This window comes from Rattus norvegicus, chromosome 9, assembly GCF_021556685.1.
Source record: "Rattus norvegicus strain SHRSP/BbbUtx chromosome 9, alternate assembly SHRSP_T2T, whole genome shotgun sequence".
NCBI classification, from domain to species: domain Eukaryota; kingdom Metazoa; phylum Chordata; class Mammalia; order Rodentia; family Muridae; genus Rattus; species Rattus norvegicus.
The window spans coordinates 97,158,719-97,177,829 of record NC_141542.1 but is presented as its reverse complement, the minus strand read 5'-3'; the positions used below and the strand labels follow the sequence as shown (position 1 = coordinate 97,177,829).

The window sequence follows — 19,111 nt, the reverse complement described above, 5'->3', positions numbered from 1 at the left end:
GTTGGATAACTGAAACCATTCCTGCTAGTGAAAGTTTCTCATGATAAACAAATTTCTTTTTTTCTTCCATTTTTATTAGATTGGGTATTTCTTATTTATATTTCAAATGTTATTCTCTTTCCCGGTTTTCTGTCCATCAGCTCCCTAAACCCTCCCCCTCTCCTTCTATATGGGTGTTCCCCTCCCCATGGACCACCCATTACCTCCCCCACAATCCCCTATACTGGGGGTCCAACCTTGGCAGGACCAAGGGCTTCCCCATCCACTGGTGCTCCAACAAGTCTATTCTCTGCTACATATGCAATTGGAGCCAGGGTCAGTCCATGTATAATCTTTTGGTAATGGTTTAGTCCCTAGAAGCTCTGGTTGGTTGGCGTTGTTTTTTCTTTTTTCTTTTTTTTTTTTTCTCCATCTTTATTAATTTGGGTATTTCTTATTTACATTTCAATTGTTATTCCCTTTCCCGGTTTTCTGTCCATCAGCTCCCTAAACCCTCCCCCTCTCCTTCTATATGGGTGCTCCCTTCCCCACCCTCCCCCAATTACCACCCTCCCCCCAACAATCACGTTCACTGGGGGTTCAGTCTTGGCAGGACCCAGGGCTTCCCGTTCCACTGGTGCTCTTACTAGGCTATTCATTGCTACCTATGAGGTTGGAGCCCAGGGTCAGTCCATGTATAGTCTTTGGGTAGTGAATTAGTCCCTGGAAGCTCTGGTTGCTTGGCATTGTTGTTCATATGGGGTCTTAAGCCTTTTCAGCTCTTTCAATCCTTTCTCTGATTCCTTCAATGGGGGTCTAGTTCTCAGTTCAGTGGTTTGCTGCTGGCTATGTATTTGCTGTATTCTGGCTTTGTCTCTCAGGAGAGATCTACATCCGGTTCCTGTCAGCCTGCACTTCTTTGCTTCATCCATCTTATCTAGTTTGGTGGCTATATATGTATGGGCCACATGTGGGGCAGGCTCTGAATGGGTGTTCCTTCAGCCTCTGTTCTAAACTTTGCCTCCCTATCCCCTCCTATGGGTATTTTTGTTCCCCCTTTAAAGGAGTGAAGCATCTGCAAGTGGGGAAGAATCTTGAACACATGGGCACTGGAGAAAATTTCCTGAACAGAACACCAATGGTTTATGCTCTAAGATCAAGTATCGACAAATGGGATCTCGTAAAGCTACAAAGCTTCTGTAAGGCAAAGGACACTGTTAGGACAAAATGGCAACCAACAGATTGGGAAAAGACATTTACCAATCCTACAACTGATAGAGAGCTAATATCCAAAATATACAAAGAACTCACGAAGTTAGACTACAAAGAAACAAATAACTCTTTTAAAAAATGGGGTACAGAGCTAAACAAAGAATTCACAGCTGAGGAATATTGAATGGCTGAGAAGCACCTAAAGAAATGTTCAACATTTTTAGTCATCAGGGAAATACAAACCAAAACCACCCTGAGATTCCACCTCACACCAGCCAGAATGGCTAAGATCAAAAACTCAGGTGACAGCAAATGCTGGCGAGGATGTGGAGAAAGAGGAACACTCCTCCATTGTTGGTGGGATTGCAGACTGGTACAACCATTCTGGAAATCAGTCTGGAGTTTCCTCAGAAAATTGGACAGTGAACTACCTGAGGACCCAGCTATACCTCTCTTGGGGATATACCCAAAAGATGCTCCAGCATATAACAAGGACACATGCTCCACTATGTTCATAGCAGCCTTATTTATAATAGCCAGAAGCTGGAAAGAACCCCAATGCCCTTCAACAGAGGAGTGGATACAGAAAATGTGGTACATCCACACAATGGAGTACTACTCAGCTATCAGAAACATTGACTTTATGGATGGAGCTAGAAAATATCATCCTGAGTAAGGTAACCCAATCACAGGAAAACACACACATGGTATACACTCACTGATAAATGGATATTAGCCTAAATGCTTGAATTACCCAAGATGCACAGACTACAGGAAGCTCAAGAAGGATGATAAACACATTTTTAAAACTTCTTTTATCAAATTTGTTGCATTTAAAATTATTTAAATCCCTATAAAATATGACTTAAACCAATAATTACCTCAACATTTTTCTAAGATTGGTAACTTTCTTCTGCAATGGTGATATAAGAAATTTCAGTCTTCTATGAGGTACAGATGAGCCCAAAAAAAGTATTTCCAGGTTTGCTTCCCTGACACTGTGCCTCACACTCGAGGCTTGTTTAGTGTAAAACCTGTCCTTGGAAGACAAAAGTTAGAGTTGATATGTTTACCATTCAGAATTGCTTGTAAGATGAGATTCTGAAGTCGGGTGGCAAAATTAAAATTGGTGTCTGCCATTTACTATAACTGCAAATATATGAGCCATTTAGCTTCTCTGTGCCTTAGTTTCTTTAGCTGCAAAAAGGGGGTGATCACAGCACTCTTCTATAGGTGGGGACATAAATAAACCAATGCATATGACATCAGAGTTGTGCTGAGCAGATGATCTTTCTTGGTGTACCCATCACATTATCATACACAGAGGAACCATGGCAAGATGGGCACAGGATTCTTAGCCAGCCAAGTAAGCACACTCTTACATTTATAGAGACATACTTTAATCTTAAATCAGCCAGAAATTTACAGCTTGTGTGTTGGAACCAGTGGTATCAGTTGATACTTAGGGCTGTTAGGCCATATCTGTCAAAGGAGGCTTCAGGAGGTGAGCAAGCTTGACAGAACATGGCTTTGATTTCTCAACAGCTGCTATGTGCCAGACTCTGTTTCAGTTATATCAGTTAATATTAGTTGTTGTAGTGACACTAATATACTCATGCATAAAGTATGTGTGCTCATTTTACGCTGACTACACTGAGAGTCAGAGGAATTAGTCAAGTACTTTGATGATACATTCTCTGTGGCCCATGACGCTTTTAATTCTGCTGGATTCTAAGGCTGAGGACCCTTGTGTACTTTCCCCCCAAGCTTGCTGGTTGCATTTCTACCAACATATCACCAAGAGGAGACTCTCTTAGGCTGGAGCCATATTGCTTTTGACATATTGAATCTGTATATGATTTATTTTTCTACAAGTTAACCATACTTATGGCAAGATCTCCAAAGTTGGGGTACCTGGCTGTGGGGACCGATGGACATTGGAAGGCTCCTCCTTCATTTGGTCAAACTGACAACGTAAGCACTTAGAGTAACCAACATATCAATTGAAAACTTGATTCAAAGGTTCGTGAACCAGACTTCCAGGCAGGCAAGATACTGCCCCTGTCAAATCCCAAATAAGAGGGTTTCTGTAAGAAACCGACACATGGATGCCAGGTGTTATGGAATAAGTTTCTTCCTTCTGAAAGTGTTGTCGGAAGCTCCTGGTGGGCTGGGTGTTGAATGCTGGGGAGGTCTTCTACTTGATTTCTCTTGTTCTTTTGCCTACTTCCTCCAGCTGGGGGCCATTCTGGACTCCATGTGTCACACCCTCCTGCTGAACCCGTGCAGCTCTCCAACTGCCCAACCCTTCGCTTTTAGTTACTAGTCAGTCTAATCACATTTACTTTTCAGCTTTCAGTGATGAGCAGATTCTCCTTTGCTGAAGGAGCTCAACTCCCCCTTCTTGTGAGTCCCTTCTATGCCACTCCATGACGTCTTCACCTGGTACAGGGATGGAGGAAGGTGACAAATGTGCTTTTTCTGCTGTCAGAGTTCTGGGCCTGCAGACTCCATTTACAGTGAAGCTGCTGGCCCAAGGACATATCACACAAACACACACGTGCACACACAAAGGCACGCAAATTGTTGCAATTTGAGACTGGAAACTCAAATTTCCTTCTCATCTACATAGCTGCCTTCCTTCTGTGTCCCCTTTGTGTACATAAAGACAGAAACAGAGAAACTTCAGTGTCTCTTCCTATTGTAAGGACACCTGTCTTACTGGATTGGGGCTTCTCTAAAATGATCTCACTTAAACTTTAACCTCTCTCCCCCAGTGTTAAAATACTCCATCTCCAAATGTAGCCATGAGGTGGGAAGTTCAACTGCATCATGGGAATTTGCTGCTACTACAGTTCAGTCCAACAACAGAAATCTGAGCATTCCCATGAATTTCTTACTTATGAGAAATATCTACTCAGAAGTTATTACAGTCTTGAAATAGTGACCAAAAACTAACATTGACAAAAATTAACATTGAAGAATGCAATGTAGGATGTGTCGCCAGTATGTCCAGAAAAATACAAAAGTTCATCTCTGTTCCTACCACAAAACTTCCAGTGATCAGTTCTGGCTTTGTAGTACATTTACATCCTATAGAGCACAGCAGAAGACCCCTGGACCCCAACTACAGGTCAACATTCTCTATCAGGAGGAGACACAGAAGCACCAAATGCTTGAGGAGGCAAAGAGCCCAGGCTTCCCCCCATCCTGTCCAACTACAATCCAATCCAGGATGGTCAGGATAGATTTAGATACATGGCAAGATAGCTAAGCTGAATAGATTTAAACACACAACTCTTACATAATTTAACGAAGCAGGAAAGCTATAATACTTTCAGTTGACATTATTTATTTAAATTAAATGTGTTTCCTTTCCCATTAAAGAAAGCAAGACCTTTGGATATACTACCTTAGTGGGAGAAATATCTGCTCCTACACCTAAGGAACTTTTAAGCCAAAAAATCTTAGACAGCTACTCAAAATACTCCTTTCACTTAGCAGGATGAGCAGTTCCAGCCAATGAGCAGTCTTCTGAGTCAAGAGCAGGCACCCTTTTGATGGAACAGACTATTTGGGAAGTGATTTCTTATCCCTGTACCTTAATTCTTCCTTCTCCTCCTCCTGTCCCTTCTCATCCTCCTTTTCCCCCTCCTTCATCTTTGCCCACCCTCATTTTACCTCTTATAGCATCTTCCTGGCCACTATCCAGAACCCTAGCAATTGCATCTTCTGTCTTCCTTTTGTTTCCCTTGGAAAGAAAGGTTAAAATTTATATAGCACAGTTTTCTCAAGGTTTCTTTTTTTCCCCACTCTGTATTGTTTTTAAGATTTTGTAAATGCTGGATGAATTGATACACAGTGTGTATTTAACAACTCAAAATCTTGTTCCCAACACTTTGGAAGGCTTAGTAATATACACTGTTAATGACAATATCCCTTCATATTAGAAAATGAAGTTAAAATGTCACCTACTTAGTTTACATTTAGTCGGTGTCTAATGAAATCATGGACTAATGTTCCTCAGGAGAAGGCTGTAGATGAAAGTGAAGGAAAATCTCTGTAAGTTATTTACCAGTTGGGTCATCTTGGAAGCCAAATTAATGATTTACATGAAAAACAAGCAGGACAGAAGGTGGACTGCTCACTTTAAAAGATTTCCTTTCTGCCCATGTCCATGCCCTGTTAATACGAGGGACTGCCTTTTGGAACAGGTTTATGTCTTCTCCAATCAGACCCACCCCACCCTTTCGTCCATGTGAACCTTAGCACTCACAACCTAGCCCCTTTCTTACCACTTCACTGTTGAACAAGTCTGACTCTTACCTCCCACCTTTCATCCATCATCTTCCTTGTTCAATGGATAACTGTTTTATACTCTGGATTTGAAAGGAAGTCATCCTTGGGCAGTCTCTTAAAATAGAGTCAGAAAGAAGGAAGGAGGGAAGGAGGAAAGAAGGGGGAAGGGTAGCAGGAGCCCCTCCCTAGCAGGAGCCCCTCCCTAGCAGTCCATCAATAATAGGGGTGGATTCCTCAGAGCCAAAGAGGGGATCGATGCAAACAGGCTTCTAATAGCTAGAAAGCATCCCGTGTATTTCCCTAAAGACTGTGCCATCTGCCAAGATATCAGACTCCAAAAGCCACCCCAGAGTGTTAGTCAGACTTCAAGAGAGGGGGGCCAGAAGGAGGTTCAGAAGCCAAAGTGTGCCTTTGTGCCTCTGGTGTGTGTGTGTGTGTGTGTGTGTGTGTGTGTGTGTGTGTGTGTGTGTGTGTGAGAGAGACAGAGAGAGAGAGGGAGGGAGGGAGGGAGGGAAGAGGGGGAGGGGACTGAACTAGGAGTCCTTCCCTCTCCATTTTCCTACTATAGCTGGAGGTGTGTCTGATTAGCCATGTGCTCAGGAACAGATGACTAGAACCCGTGTAAAGAGAGTTCTGCTATGAGATTGAGATTAGGTGCCTGGTGGTCAACCTCATCCATCCAACCAGACTCTGGAGGAACATCCATGTTTCAAAGGGTACGTGCGCAAACATGAACTGAGACTTGGCACTTGTTAGTCTATTCAATAAACTTGTACCAGATGAGCTAAGCTGTGGCCTCTTGTCAGTAAATGCCAGTCCTCTGGAGTGAAACGGTTTAGATTAGAGCACAGTCATGGCCGACAGAGGTCCAGAGGAAGTTGAGGACTTGCCAGCACTGTTAGTTTTGTTTTTTCTCTTCTTTCTCTGGCAGCACTAAACTATGTTTTCTCAAAACAGAATGAGACGGAAACTATTGGCAGGCAGAGCTTCTTAAGAGAGGAGGGGGAAAAGAAACATGTTTTATTTCTTTGGCAGACAAACCAATTAAGATGGTACTGTGTTATGACAGATTACTGAGTAATTAATGCCTAATTGAGCATTTTTTGAGATATGCTTCTGTGAAATGACAAGACTGTGTTTGGACCAGCCACACCTCCCACTTGAATAAACCTTCCCCAAACTGCGTACGGTAGCGCACTGCACACATGGAACCCCAAAACTAAATAGAAGATTTTTAAAATTTTACTATTATTATTATTTAAATCTCTGAGAGCTGGGCTGAAAGAATTAACTTGGCAGGAAGATCCTAACATTGAAAATCCTCTCGGGATTTCATGCTTTCCTCGTTTGTAAGAAAAATCCATTTTCCATGAGGTATTTTTAGCTCATGTATTCCCTGCTGCCCTATTCTCTTTCAGTATACCATTAGATCTTGAGGCCATTCCAGATGGGTCACGTGATTTCTAAGTATCCCTCGTTAGTTGCCCCCTAAGTGACTAGTCCTCCAGAAGTCAGGGACTACTAGACAATTCACTACCAGAGATCTCAGTATGTTTCTGCAAAGCTTCGGTTCTTATTGATAGGATGTTAAAATGTTTTCCAGCTGTTTCTAAGAGGTCAGCTTGGCAGAGTGCACCGAGTGACCTTGGATAGAGAGAGATTTTTTTTTTCAGTACTGTAAACCGCCTATGTAAATATAAAAATGTATTAGGCTGCAGAACTGTGTGTGTGGGAATGGAACAACTACGCCTTTGAGAAGAAATAATGGAGAACACTGGCATCTTTCCCATGGACTGTTATCGCATGCATACTTTTTGATAAACCGTCTTGATTCTGGGTACTCTACATTTCTGATGCTGATTTCTTTTCTGGAATTTATGCAAAGTAAAACCCCAACAGCTTAATGAGGTAACCAAAAAAAAAAACTTTCTTCAGAAAGCGTTTACATGTTTTAACCTATCACCAGTCAATCAATACACTGCCCATTCGCCTTGGGAGAAAAAAAGTCAGCATGAAGTCCGATTTTCAGTTGTTTAATTTGAAGAATGATTTATGGTGTGTGTGTGTGTGTGTGTGTGTGTGTGTGTGTGTGTGTGTGTGTGTAGGAAAGATGTATTTATCCAAAGCTCTAAAGCAAGAATCCAAGACAGTAATTGTGATAAAAAGAAACCACGCTTTCAAACTACACCGAGAAACTGGATGAAGCGCTCCGATGTTGAGTGTGTTCAGTTTCCGTGGATCAAATCTTTCCCATCTCTGCATCCAAGCTATTTGACCGTGATCAGATGATCAGAGCTCAAGGAAGTGATTGGAGGGTGAGCTGGCTGCAGCTGCTGCCGTGTAGGCTCGTTCTCAGGGACAAGGAGCCACTGTTTTTCAAACATCACATCGACATAGAAGTTATTCTGTAGGCTCCAGGATGCAGCGATGGGCTGCGCTCCCAGCATTGTTCTGCTCCAAGCTTTTCGCTCTGTGGTCCAGAGGAGCTGTCCACACATTTGCAGAAGACGCCAGGAGGAACCATCCCATGAAATCGTGCCTCTGGAAAGTGACGAGGAAATGATGAGCAGACCCAGAACCCTCATAATGGTACTGTGTCCTTGGCAAACAGCCTCTCTCGATCGAACTGTTATTATGGGGATAGATGCTACATTTTGGGAGCTTTGGGTGTTTGGCTTTAGATCAAGCTATGTGTGACCTCAAGTCTGCTACTTTGTTGTGGCTGTTTGAGGAGAAAAATCTCTCAGAAACATCGCTAACGTTCAAAGAGCTGATTTTCTTTCTCTTAGATCTGTCATGTAAATGTGTGGTGTGCATCTGAGAAAGTCTCTGCTCCTTACCAACTTTATGCTGTTAACTGCAGCACTGTGGGGAGAAAAAGAACAGAAAGATTTGACATTTTATTTTACTGAGTTCTGCTGTGTAAGTCCTAGTTTGGAGGAAGAGCTCAGAATATGATTTTCTTTATATACTGTCTATAAACAATCGTTAGACTTCTAACTTCAAGCTATCTGGGATTGTTTTTCTCACTCTGAAAAGGAAATGCTTTTTTGAAAAGCTTAGTTAACTTTGGCACAGAATCAGAGTCATGTATTGGGAGTTCTGTGGAATGTGTGGTGTTTTTAGTAGAAAGTTTTTCTTGCCAATTGCCAAATTATATAACTTTTTTAAATTTGTGCTTTTATCATAGCTGTTATCATAGTGTTACTCCTCTGCGCCAGTGTTTGATTAGCAAGGATTAAGTACAGAGTCTCTCCTTACTTGAAGATTTGGGGAAGAGATCTGCTTAGTCACTGAAATTCCCCATCCAGATATCGGTTGTGTGCTGAATTTTCCAAAACTGGGGATGTGTTAAAGTCAGGGTCCTTTCAGCACAACCAACTCTTCTTTTTTCTCTTGGACTTCAGTGTTCAAGGATATAGTAAATAATGAATGGAAAAAATACCTGTTGCTCTAACTGTTCTTTAGCAAAAGTCATTCGACCCTGCACATGCCTCTGAGTGACGGGCAATCACAGGGTAACATTGTCTGCCAATTCTTTTCCAAGTCTAAGTTGAGTATTCACAAAGAAATATTGCTCTTGAATTTAGGGTTATGAATATCTCCTCAGGGAAGCATGAAATCAAAAACAAACGAACAAACAAACAAAACCCACAAACTCATACTCACTGCCACTCTAAAACTTAAAAGGACTTGAGATCAATTAGAGGTCAAAAAAAATCTTGTTTTCCAATTCTTATCAATAGCATAACACTCACATTGATTATAGACATGCATATGTGCATGTTGTGCATGCCAATAGTTTTTCAACTTAGATTATAAATTTTTTTCAAAAATAAATAAGGCATTTTAAATTATTAAATACTAATTAACTATTTTTTTCCAAGTTTCCTTTTGATTTATCTAGTTCTTTTACCAGCATTAAATAGAACAATAAAGAATTTGTCATGGATTGAGAGAGCCCTTACATTTTGAGTTTACATCATTTCATACTATTTATTAAACCAATTTTCCTTTAAAAAATAGGTTTTTGGCCTCTCTCTCTCTCTCTCTCTCTCTCTCTCTCTCTCTCTCTCTGTGTGTGTGTGTGTGTGTGTGTGTGTGTGTGTGTGTGTGTGTGTGTGTGTATGTGTGCTTGGAGTTATAAATGAATAATTTATCATGTTTTTTGCTTCAGTGACTTTAAGACAAATTAAAAGTCCTAAACTTTAAACTCTGAAAGCAAAAAGAATTCACCATGTCATGATGACATATAATATACTTGAAAATCTAAAAGAAAGGATTTTGAATATTTTTCACCACAAGTAAATGACAGAAACGTATGGAACTAAATATGCCTGTCCTGATCTGAACAGGATGCGATGAGGACATAGATTGAAATACCCCATGGCCTATAAGTGCAGGCTATTATTTGTCCATTCCCAAGTTCCACAGACAGATCAGATGTTTGGAAGACTGCATTCCCCTTCACATCCCGGAGCTGCTACGTGTCAGCATTACAGACCACAAGGCCCACTGACTCCAAAAGCCTCTCGACTCTCCACCTTGTTTGTGCCTTAATGAAAATAAACTCCTGGGCTAAGTAGAGTAACATGTGTGCACTCGAAGTCATTGTGCCTCTTGAAAATGTCCTCTAAGGTGACTTTAGAATTCACATACACAGCCCAGTGAAGAAAAACATCAGAAATCTCTGGTAAAGACGATGGTGCATTTCGGGAGGCCTTTTCTTCTGGATGTGTGGCGTTAGGTTATTTAGTGGACAAACGTGTTAACGAGAGCATGGCCCACCTTCCAAGATTATACTTCTGCAGCTTTTGCTTGTTCCCCCTCCACGTGAAAGCTACTGTGCGTGTAGATCCCCCACCTGCGGCTCTAGTCATTTTCTCTGAGAAGGGACGGTGGGGATGCTGGGACTCGGTGGTTTCAGCAAGCAACTCTGGTTTATTCCAGTGGATAACCACCGGGTTCCACTATGAAGAGCATGGCGCAGGTCTGAAAGATGACAATCTGCCCTCTCCACCGAGATCCCCTTCAACCTGATGGATTTGAATGTAAGCTCGTGAGTTCGAGAGACTCTAGAAGACTCTAGGCTACAGAAAGCAACAATGGGAACAGTGAGAAGTTTGGTAGACAGAAAGCTATGGCAGTGCTCCAGCTAAAATCCAGGATGATTTCCTCACAGGTTTGTGAGAAGTGTTTAGATTCTGGATACATTTCAGTAGCAGAACAAGTAGGGTTTGCTATGAGTTATTTAACAAGCATGGTGGGAAAGAGCAGTCTGGGGTTTAGTGTGCACATTTCTTTAAAGGATTTATTTTTATCTTATGTATATGAATAATTTGCCTGCATGTATCTCTACCATGTTCATACTTGGTGCCCACAGAAGGCATGCAATCTCGTGAGACTGGGTTACTGGTGGTTATGAGCCACTAAATGTAGCTCTTGGAAACTGATCCCAGGTCCTCTCTAAGAGCTGCAAGTGCTCTTAAGTGCTCTTAAGTCCAGCCTTTCCTGTTAAGTTTTGATGTGTATATTCAGAACCAAGTTATCCTTCAGTAGAAAAGTGTGTGAGAAGAGGAGCCTCAGACCCAAGATTCCAAGTGCATTATAGAAGTGCTGAGTTCTCTATGTCTTATAAGTCTATGCTGGCAAAGTCAAGTAGGAAGCTAGATATGTGACTCTGGAGTTTTAAGGAAATTCATAAGAAGAAGTAAAGCATGGTCTAGTGTAAATACCAGTGAATGATTGACGAATAGACAAATGATGTTTACTAATGTCCTGTATTATTCATAATGTATAAGTCCATTTCACAGCTAAGCACATATTACCTTCTAACCTGTCTCAGGCTGAAGATATATATATATATATATATATATATGATATAGATAGGTATATGAAGATATCTATATATATAGATAGATATAGGTAGATACAGATATAGATATATAGAATATAGGTATATATGTATAGATATATATGCATACATATATATTATATGTATGTTGTATATGTATTATATATATGTTATATAACACACACATATGTATATGTGGTATGTAGGATATAGGCAGGAATTAACTCTAGATTTTTTTTATTTGTTTCAGTGGTATATATAACAATGCCTTTTACAAACAAGAATTGACAAAGCATCTGTGGGTCTACATCTTTGAGCAGTCAACACCAAGATGAAAAGCTTGGCAAACTCTTAATCATTAATGAGATTGTACAGGAGTAAAGTAGGGAAAAGATAAACACGAAGGCTAACTGTTGATATCTTGCAGGTATGGTATTGCCTCTCAGGACTTGACTACAGATTTTATATCAAAGAACTTGATTTTAGTTGTTCTAGCCTTGTGCAGAAATCAGCTTGGGACTTTCGTGATTCTGCTTAGATATGTGGTCCAAAGGAAGAGATTTGCTCAACATGAAAATAAACTATTTAGTCCTTTTGGCATTTATCAGGGACACATAAATCCGAACAGCTGAGACTATTAAAATGCAGTGAAGATCAACTGTTACCAAAAAACTGTGAAGACATTCCTTCTTGCAAAGTTTTAGAGTGCCCATTATGCAGAAACTTTTCTGATGGGAAAAATTACAGAAATATGTATGTTGGTGTGTAGCTGTTGGTATGAAGACAGAATTCAATCATTCCTTAGACGTTTCCTATCCTTTTCTTTTTTTCTTTCTCTCCTCCGCTTCCTCCTCCTCCTCCTTCTTTTGTTTCTTGAGACAGTTCTTTTCAACTTCCAGGAACTTACTGATTATGCTAGACTGATGGACCAGCAAACCTTTGTCATCTGCCAGTCTCTTTCTATTCAGTACCGGGGTTTTCAGGTGTGCATCACCACAGCCAGCTCTTTTATGTGGAGTCTGGAGCCTAAACTCAGGTCTTCATGCAGTACAACAAGCACTTTACCAACTAAGTTATTTCCTTACTTACACAAAATATTTATGAATTATTTTTCTTATTCTGCTAATAGCCTTTTTTGATAAAACTTGTAGATACAACATTTAATTTATATAGATCCATTTTCTAGTTAATTCCTATAATTTCTTATGTCTTATAGTCACTGCTAACCCAAAAGGTCTCCTTCACTTTTAAAGCCCTTTCCTCTCAAATAAAGAATGACTATCCATTGACACAAAAGGAGACTTGGGAAGCAGGGATCAGACATCAGACAAGCTTCTGTCTCTGTCTAGCTATATATAGTTCTCACATAACAGATTCACAAGTCTCAACTTGAAAGTAAAAACATTTTAAAAATCTAATAACATTTTGAGATGATTCTGAAGCAGTAGAAGACATAAAATTTAAGTTTTGAGATGACAATGATACAGTGTAACGCATAAAGTCAGATAAGACTTTATTTTTAGATTTGCTCAAAGATCAAGAGATATGACAATAGTCTAAATGTGTGATAAGTCTGGGCAGTGAAGTCATTGCCTGTCCTTAATTTTGATGTGCACTTACAGGATAGACTTACCATCTTGAGGAACTCTTAGTTACAATTGTAACCCTCAGAACTGCATCATAAACTATCCTCTGATCCTGTAGTTTTCTCCACACAATGTCTTTGGGAACTATACAGTGTTCATGTCAAACTCTGTCTTTAGCTCACAGCCCAGGAATCAGGAATGCTTCTCACAATTTTAAGATTGCATAAAATGAAGAGGCAAAACCAAACATAAGGATGAGAAAAGAGGGGAGAGGCTGGAGGGATACAGAGAAGATGGATATTGTACCAAATCTAAAACACTATACAATCCTTCAATACTATAGAGACAGAAAAGTTTGATGACCCTTCTCAGGTAAATGACAAGGCCTCAATCATTAAATGACCTCCTTTTGTCATTATTTTTGATTTCTGTAGTGTATTCTATTATTGAATTGATCCAAAGAAATTTGGATTTTCTTCTGGGTGCCTGTTTACCTGAGTGCCTAGGAACTAATTTGATTGAATAGTGACTTGTAGATTTGGAGTCAAAGCACAAAGTTCTGATTTAATGAAAACCCAGATGGCCTAGACATTCTGGATCATTTATGTCATTATTGACAGAGGGAAAGGTGTCTGTCTTGTCCTTTGGAGCACTAGAATATTTGACTTATGAATCACACTGTACAACAATTAGTACTTATGTTGGTTGCTTTTCTTCGCACAGTGACAAAACACATATGAAAGCAATTTAAGTGAGCAGGGATTCATTTTTAGCATATAGTTCTGGGAGATGTCGATCCATCAGAGCAGAGAAGGTGTAGACGTGTTCATGGTGACATAAATGTATGCCTTCTCGCACTGTAGAGAAGTATCTAGAAGTAGAGTGAGCAAGAGTGGACCTAGGGTGGGGCTACAGCCTTCAAAGTTTTGTCCCTCCTTACCCACTTCCTCCAACAAAGTACCACATCTTAGATACTCCTCAGCCTTTAAGATCACACAGGCTGGGAACCAAAGGGCAAAGTGTTGAGCTCCTGGGAGACATTCAGAGCCAACTGCAGCAGTGTCAGACAGCGGTGGAAAATTGCAAGCGTGCAGGCTCTCTTAGCCTATGAGAAATCCTCTAGAATCTGCACAGGGATCATCTGCCACCCACTGAATATCTCATGCAGCAAGACAAGGAGGCCATTTGCATTAGGAGTTAAGGCATTTCTTCCATATCCGTACTCAGAGGATGCTGCCAAGAGAGAGTGTGGCCCGGAACCCAGAGGCCAAGGAGTGCACTGGTTAGTACAGCTCTGCTGGACTTGCTCCTTGCTCTGCATTTGGATCTCTTCTCAAGGAGTAAGCACAATAATCCTTGCATCTTTCTCAAGTCCTTTAAATGTCAGGATGAGAAACAGGAGGAAGGAAGGAAAGAACTATTTATAAAAATAATATCGCATGTTTATAACTTGCTTGTTTACATATATGCTCAGTGAACAGAATGAGGACCAAAGAGGAGTCTGATATGGGCACTACTTCAGAGGGAGAAAAATTAATCTCTCTATGTCTCTCCACTAAATAGTCTAATAAAACTTTTGTCAAGGGATTCTTCACATTCTTTGCCCAGTTGTATATTTGTTGAACGGCTCAAGAGGTAGAAGCTTTTAAGGTCTCTAAATCCGAGTTACTGTTCTGCCCCTGCTTTAGTGAGAATGGATTTGAATACACTGACTTAAGACTCCCTCAGGAAGGGAATCCCATGTAAATAATGGAAACTGAGTTTAAATGGTGTGCCAAGGATAGAATAACAGAAAGCCTAAAAGCCTAGAGAGTCTTTGGTAGTAATCTTTGCCCGTGAACTCATTTTCAAGGGAAGCGTGAAGCCACAGAAAGGAGACAAATGCTTTGGGCATCTTCTATGGGTAGAAGAATTAATTGAGTATGCTTGGAGCTTAATAATTAACAACACAAATCTTTTAGGAAAAAGCTTGCAGAATTCAAATGACACGTGGTATATACTTGTCCAAATGATGATGTGTCATTATAGTTTTCTAAGTTGCACCAGTTTTAAAAATGCTAAGGAACAAAAAGTGTATTAAAATTAAAACTCACAATATGATAAATAAAACCAGAAAGTCGTGGGTGTGATAGGAGATGTGATAACCAGTCATGTAAATCAAAACTAATGCATAGATTCAACTATATAGATAGACATAGGTACAAGTAAATAAATGTGTGTGTGGGTGTGTGTGTGTTAAACTATTTGAACTTAGTGATATAATACTGTGAGAGAAGCCATTGCATAAATGTATATTGCATTTGTTTTATGTCTAGAAAAATAATGGATTCAAATTGTTGATAATTAAAACAAAACCCTTCATTTTTGAAATATAATTAAATATAATTTTTAATTGTAACATGTTTGCTTTCAGTATTTCTTTGCTGTGTGGAGGAGTGGATTTAGGCTTATCCTTCAACTCTGGGATTCAATATGACCCTAATCGTAAACACCCATCTTATGGAATAATAGTGATATAATTAGGAAACTGAAAAAAGAACAATACAATTGAAAAGTCAGATGTGTCTTCTGCAAGTCAAATATGAATGTAGTCACTTGTCTTGTTTCTTTAATGAGGTTTTCCTAAACTGTCAATTCATTCTCTCAGGTTTGGAGGTGATTTAATTAAAGGACTACAGTTTAGGATTGTAATCCCTGCACTAATTTGGATCGGGAGTTTTTCCCAAGTACCCGGGTGTTATAAATTGATCCTGAATTGGTGTTATAAATTTATGGCACTGTCTGGAGGTGGTGGCGCCTTTAAGAATCAATGCCGAGGGGAAGGAGGTAAAGTCAGAAAGATTCACCCTTGGGTGTGATGTTGGGAGTCCAGCCCCTTCTGTTGCTTTGTTTGCCTCCTGGGTGGCAGAAGATAAGCAGCCTCCTTTACTATGTAGTCCCCACACTAAACCCTGCTGTTACAGGTTCAAATGCTATGAACGAATGAACCACAAACTGAAGTGTCAAGAACTGATACAAAATGAGCCTCTCTTCCTAAGTTGGTTTATCTCAGGATATTTTGTCACAGCAACAGAAAGCTGACAGATCCACTTTGTCTTGAAAATCTATTTTATATTTCATTTTAAAAGATCATTCACCATGCATGTGTTGAACATGCCACTGATTGTTTAAACACCAAGCATCTAGTACAGAACTAGACAGAGCAGAAGGCAGAGAGAATATCCCAGCATCCATTGGGCACAGGTGATAATGACCTGGTTGCTCCAGCCTGGTACAGTACTCAGTTTGGAGGCAGAGATGGCACAAATGGATATAAGATCAAAATCCCGATTGCTGCTTCCATGAGAGCTGCGGTTTTACCTTAAGTGTTTTCACCTTTGGGTATCCAGCCACATCCAGTGAAGTAGCCGTAGTCCAGAAACCTGGTGAAGGAGAAGATGATCAGAAGACAGAGAACACACTCGACTATGACAGGGCATGAGAAACTACCATGTGCCATTCCCAGTGTTCACAGAGCTTCCTGAGTGAAGGGTCATGTTCTGAATCACTTTCCAAACCACTTGCAGATCGTATGAGCCCTTGGTCAATTATTTTAACGATTTCTGCCGTGGTTCCTTGTCTGTAAAATGGGACTAATGAACATACCCATCCGTATCAGTTTCCATTGCTGCTGTTATCAAATGCCACAATGTAGTTTTAAATAGCACATGTATTGTCTTACAGTTAAACAGACACATATTTATTATCTCCTGTCCCTAGAGCAGAAACCCGATGCAGATCTTACTTGGTGGAAATTGGCACAGCTGCCCTTCATCCTGAAGGTTCCAGGAAAGAACTGGTTTGTAGTCCTTTCCAGTTTCAAGAAGCCTTCTACATTCATTGGGTTGGGTAGTAGTTTGAATGAGAATGGTTTCCATAGTCTTGTATGATTGAATGAATATTTAGTAGCCAGCTGGTGGGGCTTTTTGGGAAGAATTAGGAGGTGTGGCTTTGTTGGAGGAGGTGTGGCTTTGTTGGAGGAGGTGTGGCTTTGTTGGAGGAGGTGTGGCTTTGTTGGAGGAGGTGTGGCTTTGTTGGAGGAGGTATGGCTTTGTTGGAGGAGGTGTGGCTTTGTTGGAGGAGGTATGTCATTGGGGTGGGCTTTGAGATTCCAAATGCCTACACCATTCTCACTTCTCTGTCTCTGTCTCTGTCTCTGTCTCTATCTCTCTCTCTCTCTCTCTGTTTCTCTCTCTCTCTCTCTGTTGTAGTTTTCTCAACATGTTAGCTCTCAGCTTTTAAAGTCAGAAGGGAAGCATTTTTATATGACTCTGCCTCGGACTCTCCTGTTTCCCTCAGGACCCTGTAATTGTCCCAGTAATCAAGGCTTTCTTCATCTCTAGATTGGTAACCATATCTTTCCCTACAGTCTTAATTCCTTCCTGTCTTATAAGTGACACATTGCTAACTTCCTGAGATTTGAGTGCACACATGCTTAAGGAACTATAATTCTGTCTGCCACACTATCTCAGGAGGTCACTACAAAGACTCAATGGGTAAACCCAAGTAACATGTCCATAATAAATACTGGTGATTTAGAAAAAGCCTGGTAAATTTTTATTTATTTTATTGCTTTTTAGTGTCTCAATAAAACACATTTACAAACTCTATTAACTTTATGGTTATTTTAGGAAAAAATTGGATTTCTGAAAAGAAACTTAATTTGTATCTCATGGAATATGAAAAGATGAGAAGAGAAGCTTAGATATTTTTTAACCATAGCACTTTAATATTTATTTAATAGAATTTTCACATGAATAGATTATTTAGAGAACATACAAGGTTTTTTGAGTTTCACTTTTACCTTACCTCCTACTCATTTTTTTTGAAAATGTCTTTGTGTGCCTTTAAATCATGTATAGAAAGGATAGTTCTTTTCAGTTTTCCAATTATACAAAATTTAGAAATAATAAGGACCAAATTATAAGAACTGTTTAAAAACTGGGAGATGAGGAGATGGAATGATGGGTAAAATATCCTCAGCACAAACATGATCTGAGTGTGGACCCCAGCATCCTTATAAAAGGCTGGACCTGGGGGCACACATGTATAATCCCCATGCTGGTAAGCATCAAGGGCTTGCTGGCCACGCATCCTAGTCATGACAGCGAGCTCTGATTTCAGAAAGACATCCTCTTTCTAAAGATAAAGGGAAAATGAGAAAGGAACACTCCCACTGCTAAGCTTCTAGCCCTCTCCCCCGCCCCTCCCCTCTCTCTCACACACACACACACACACACACACACACACACACACACACACACACACGATTGGCCGGCACACCCATGAGTATATGTGTACATGCACACACACAAACACACACAAAACATCCCAAGTAATTTATACCTGTAGTACATTTCAATGCAAATTCTAAGTTATTATCACAAACATTTGCTTGCTATTTAAAGTTCTTAAAATTTACAAGTAAAAGAATAAATCCGTACACATTGTTTTTGAATATTAAACATTTCCCAGTAATTAGATGGATTTTCAAATGTTGCTTACAATGAAGCAAATCAAAACAAGCCTGCATATCCAATTAGCCACTTCTCAAGCATGCCTTGGCCAGAGTATTTGCTGCTGCATTGGACAATGCAGGCCCAGCAGACAGTGACTGGTCCAAAGTCCTATATCTCAGAAGCCTTTGCTGAGCTCCCTTTGATCTCAGGGCAGTGCTTTGCAACGACCCTGCTGCACTACTAAGACCTACCTATGATCTACAGCTAAGCCTGGCTTACCTTTCCTCTCCTTGTGAGTGTTCACTTCTTTGACTAAAACAAACTAGACACAAAAACAAAAACTGGCCATTTCATATCTTTAAATTATGTAAAAGGACACAAAAAAGACAGGGGTCAACTGCTAATCTGAGGATTTAAGGTGAATTAAAAATGAATCATTCCTCTCTTGTCCCTAGAAGATTCTCCTAAAGTGGACTATTGGCAGCATTATCAAGTTGGCAAGTGGTCTATATCAAAATAGATAGGAATGAAATGCTGCCCAGGCTAGCGGGAGAGGCAGACGTATCCTGTGTAGACACTGGCCAGCATGTACCTGCCGCTTTCCTTGTTGCTGGCAGCCCAGCCAACCCTGCACCTTCTTTCTAGCTAGGTTGTAATCGTATCCACTCTTCTACTCCTTTCTC

General features: G+C 40.3%; 1 protein-coding gene across 29 annotated transcripts in view; it reads left to right on the top strand.

Moving 5' to 3' along the window:
* Dock10 (dedicator of cytokinesis 10) overlaps nt 1-19,111 on the top strand; it is a 257,968-nt gene that overhangs the window by 47,091 nt on the left and 191,766 nt on the right. For 16 of the 29 annotated variants that reach the window (XR_015628575.1, XR_015628574.1, XR_015628573.1 and 13 more), the window contains exon 1: nt 7,854-8,079. The exons of the other annotated variants lie outside the window; for them this stretch is intronic. Coding sequence is in view for 13 of the 16 variants with exons in the window: in XM_087565500.1 (XP_087421626.1) it covers nt 7,918-8,079 (162 nt within the window). In the remaining 3 variants the exon portion in view is untranslated. Of the gene's footprint in view, nt 1-7,853; nt 8,080-19,111 lie in introns of those variants that run through there. 29 annotated transcript variants of the gene reach the window in all.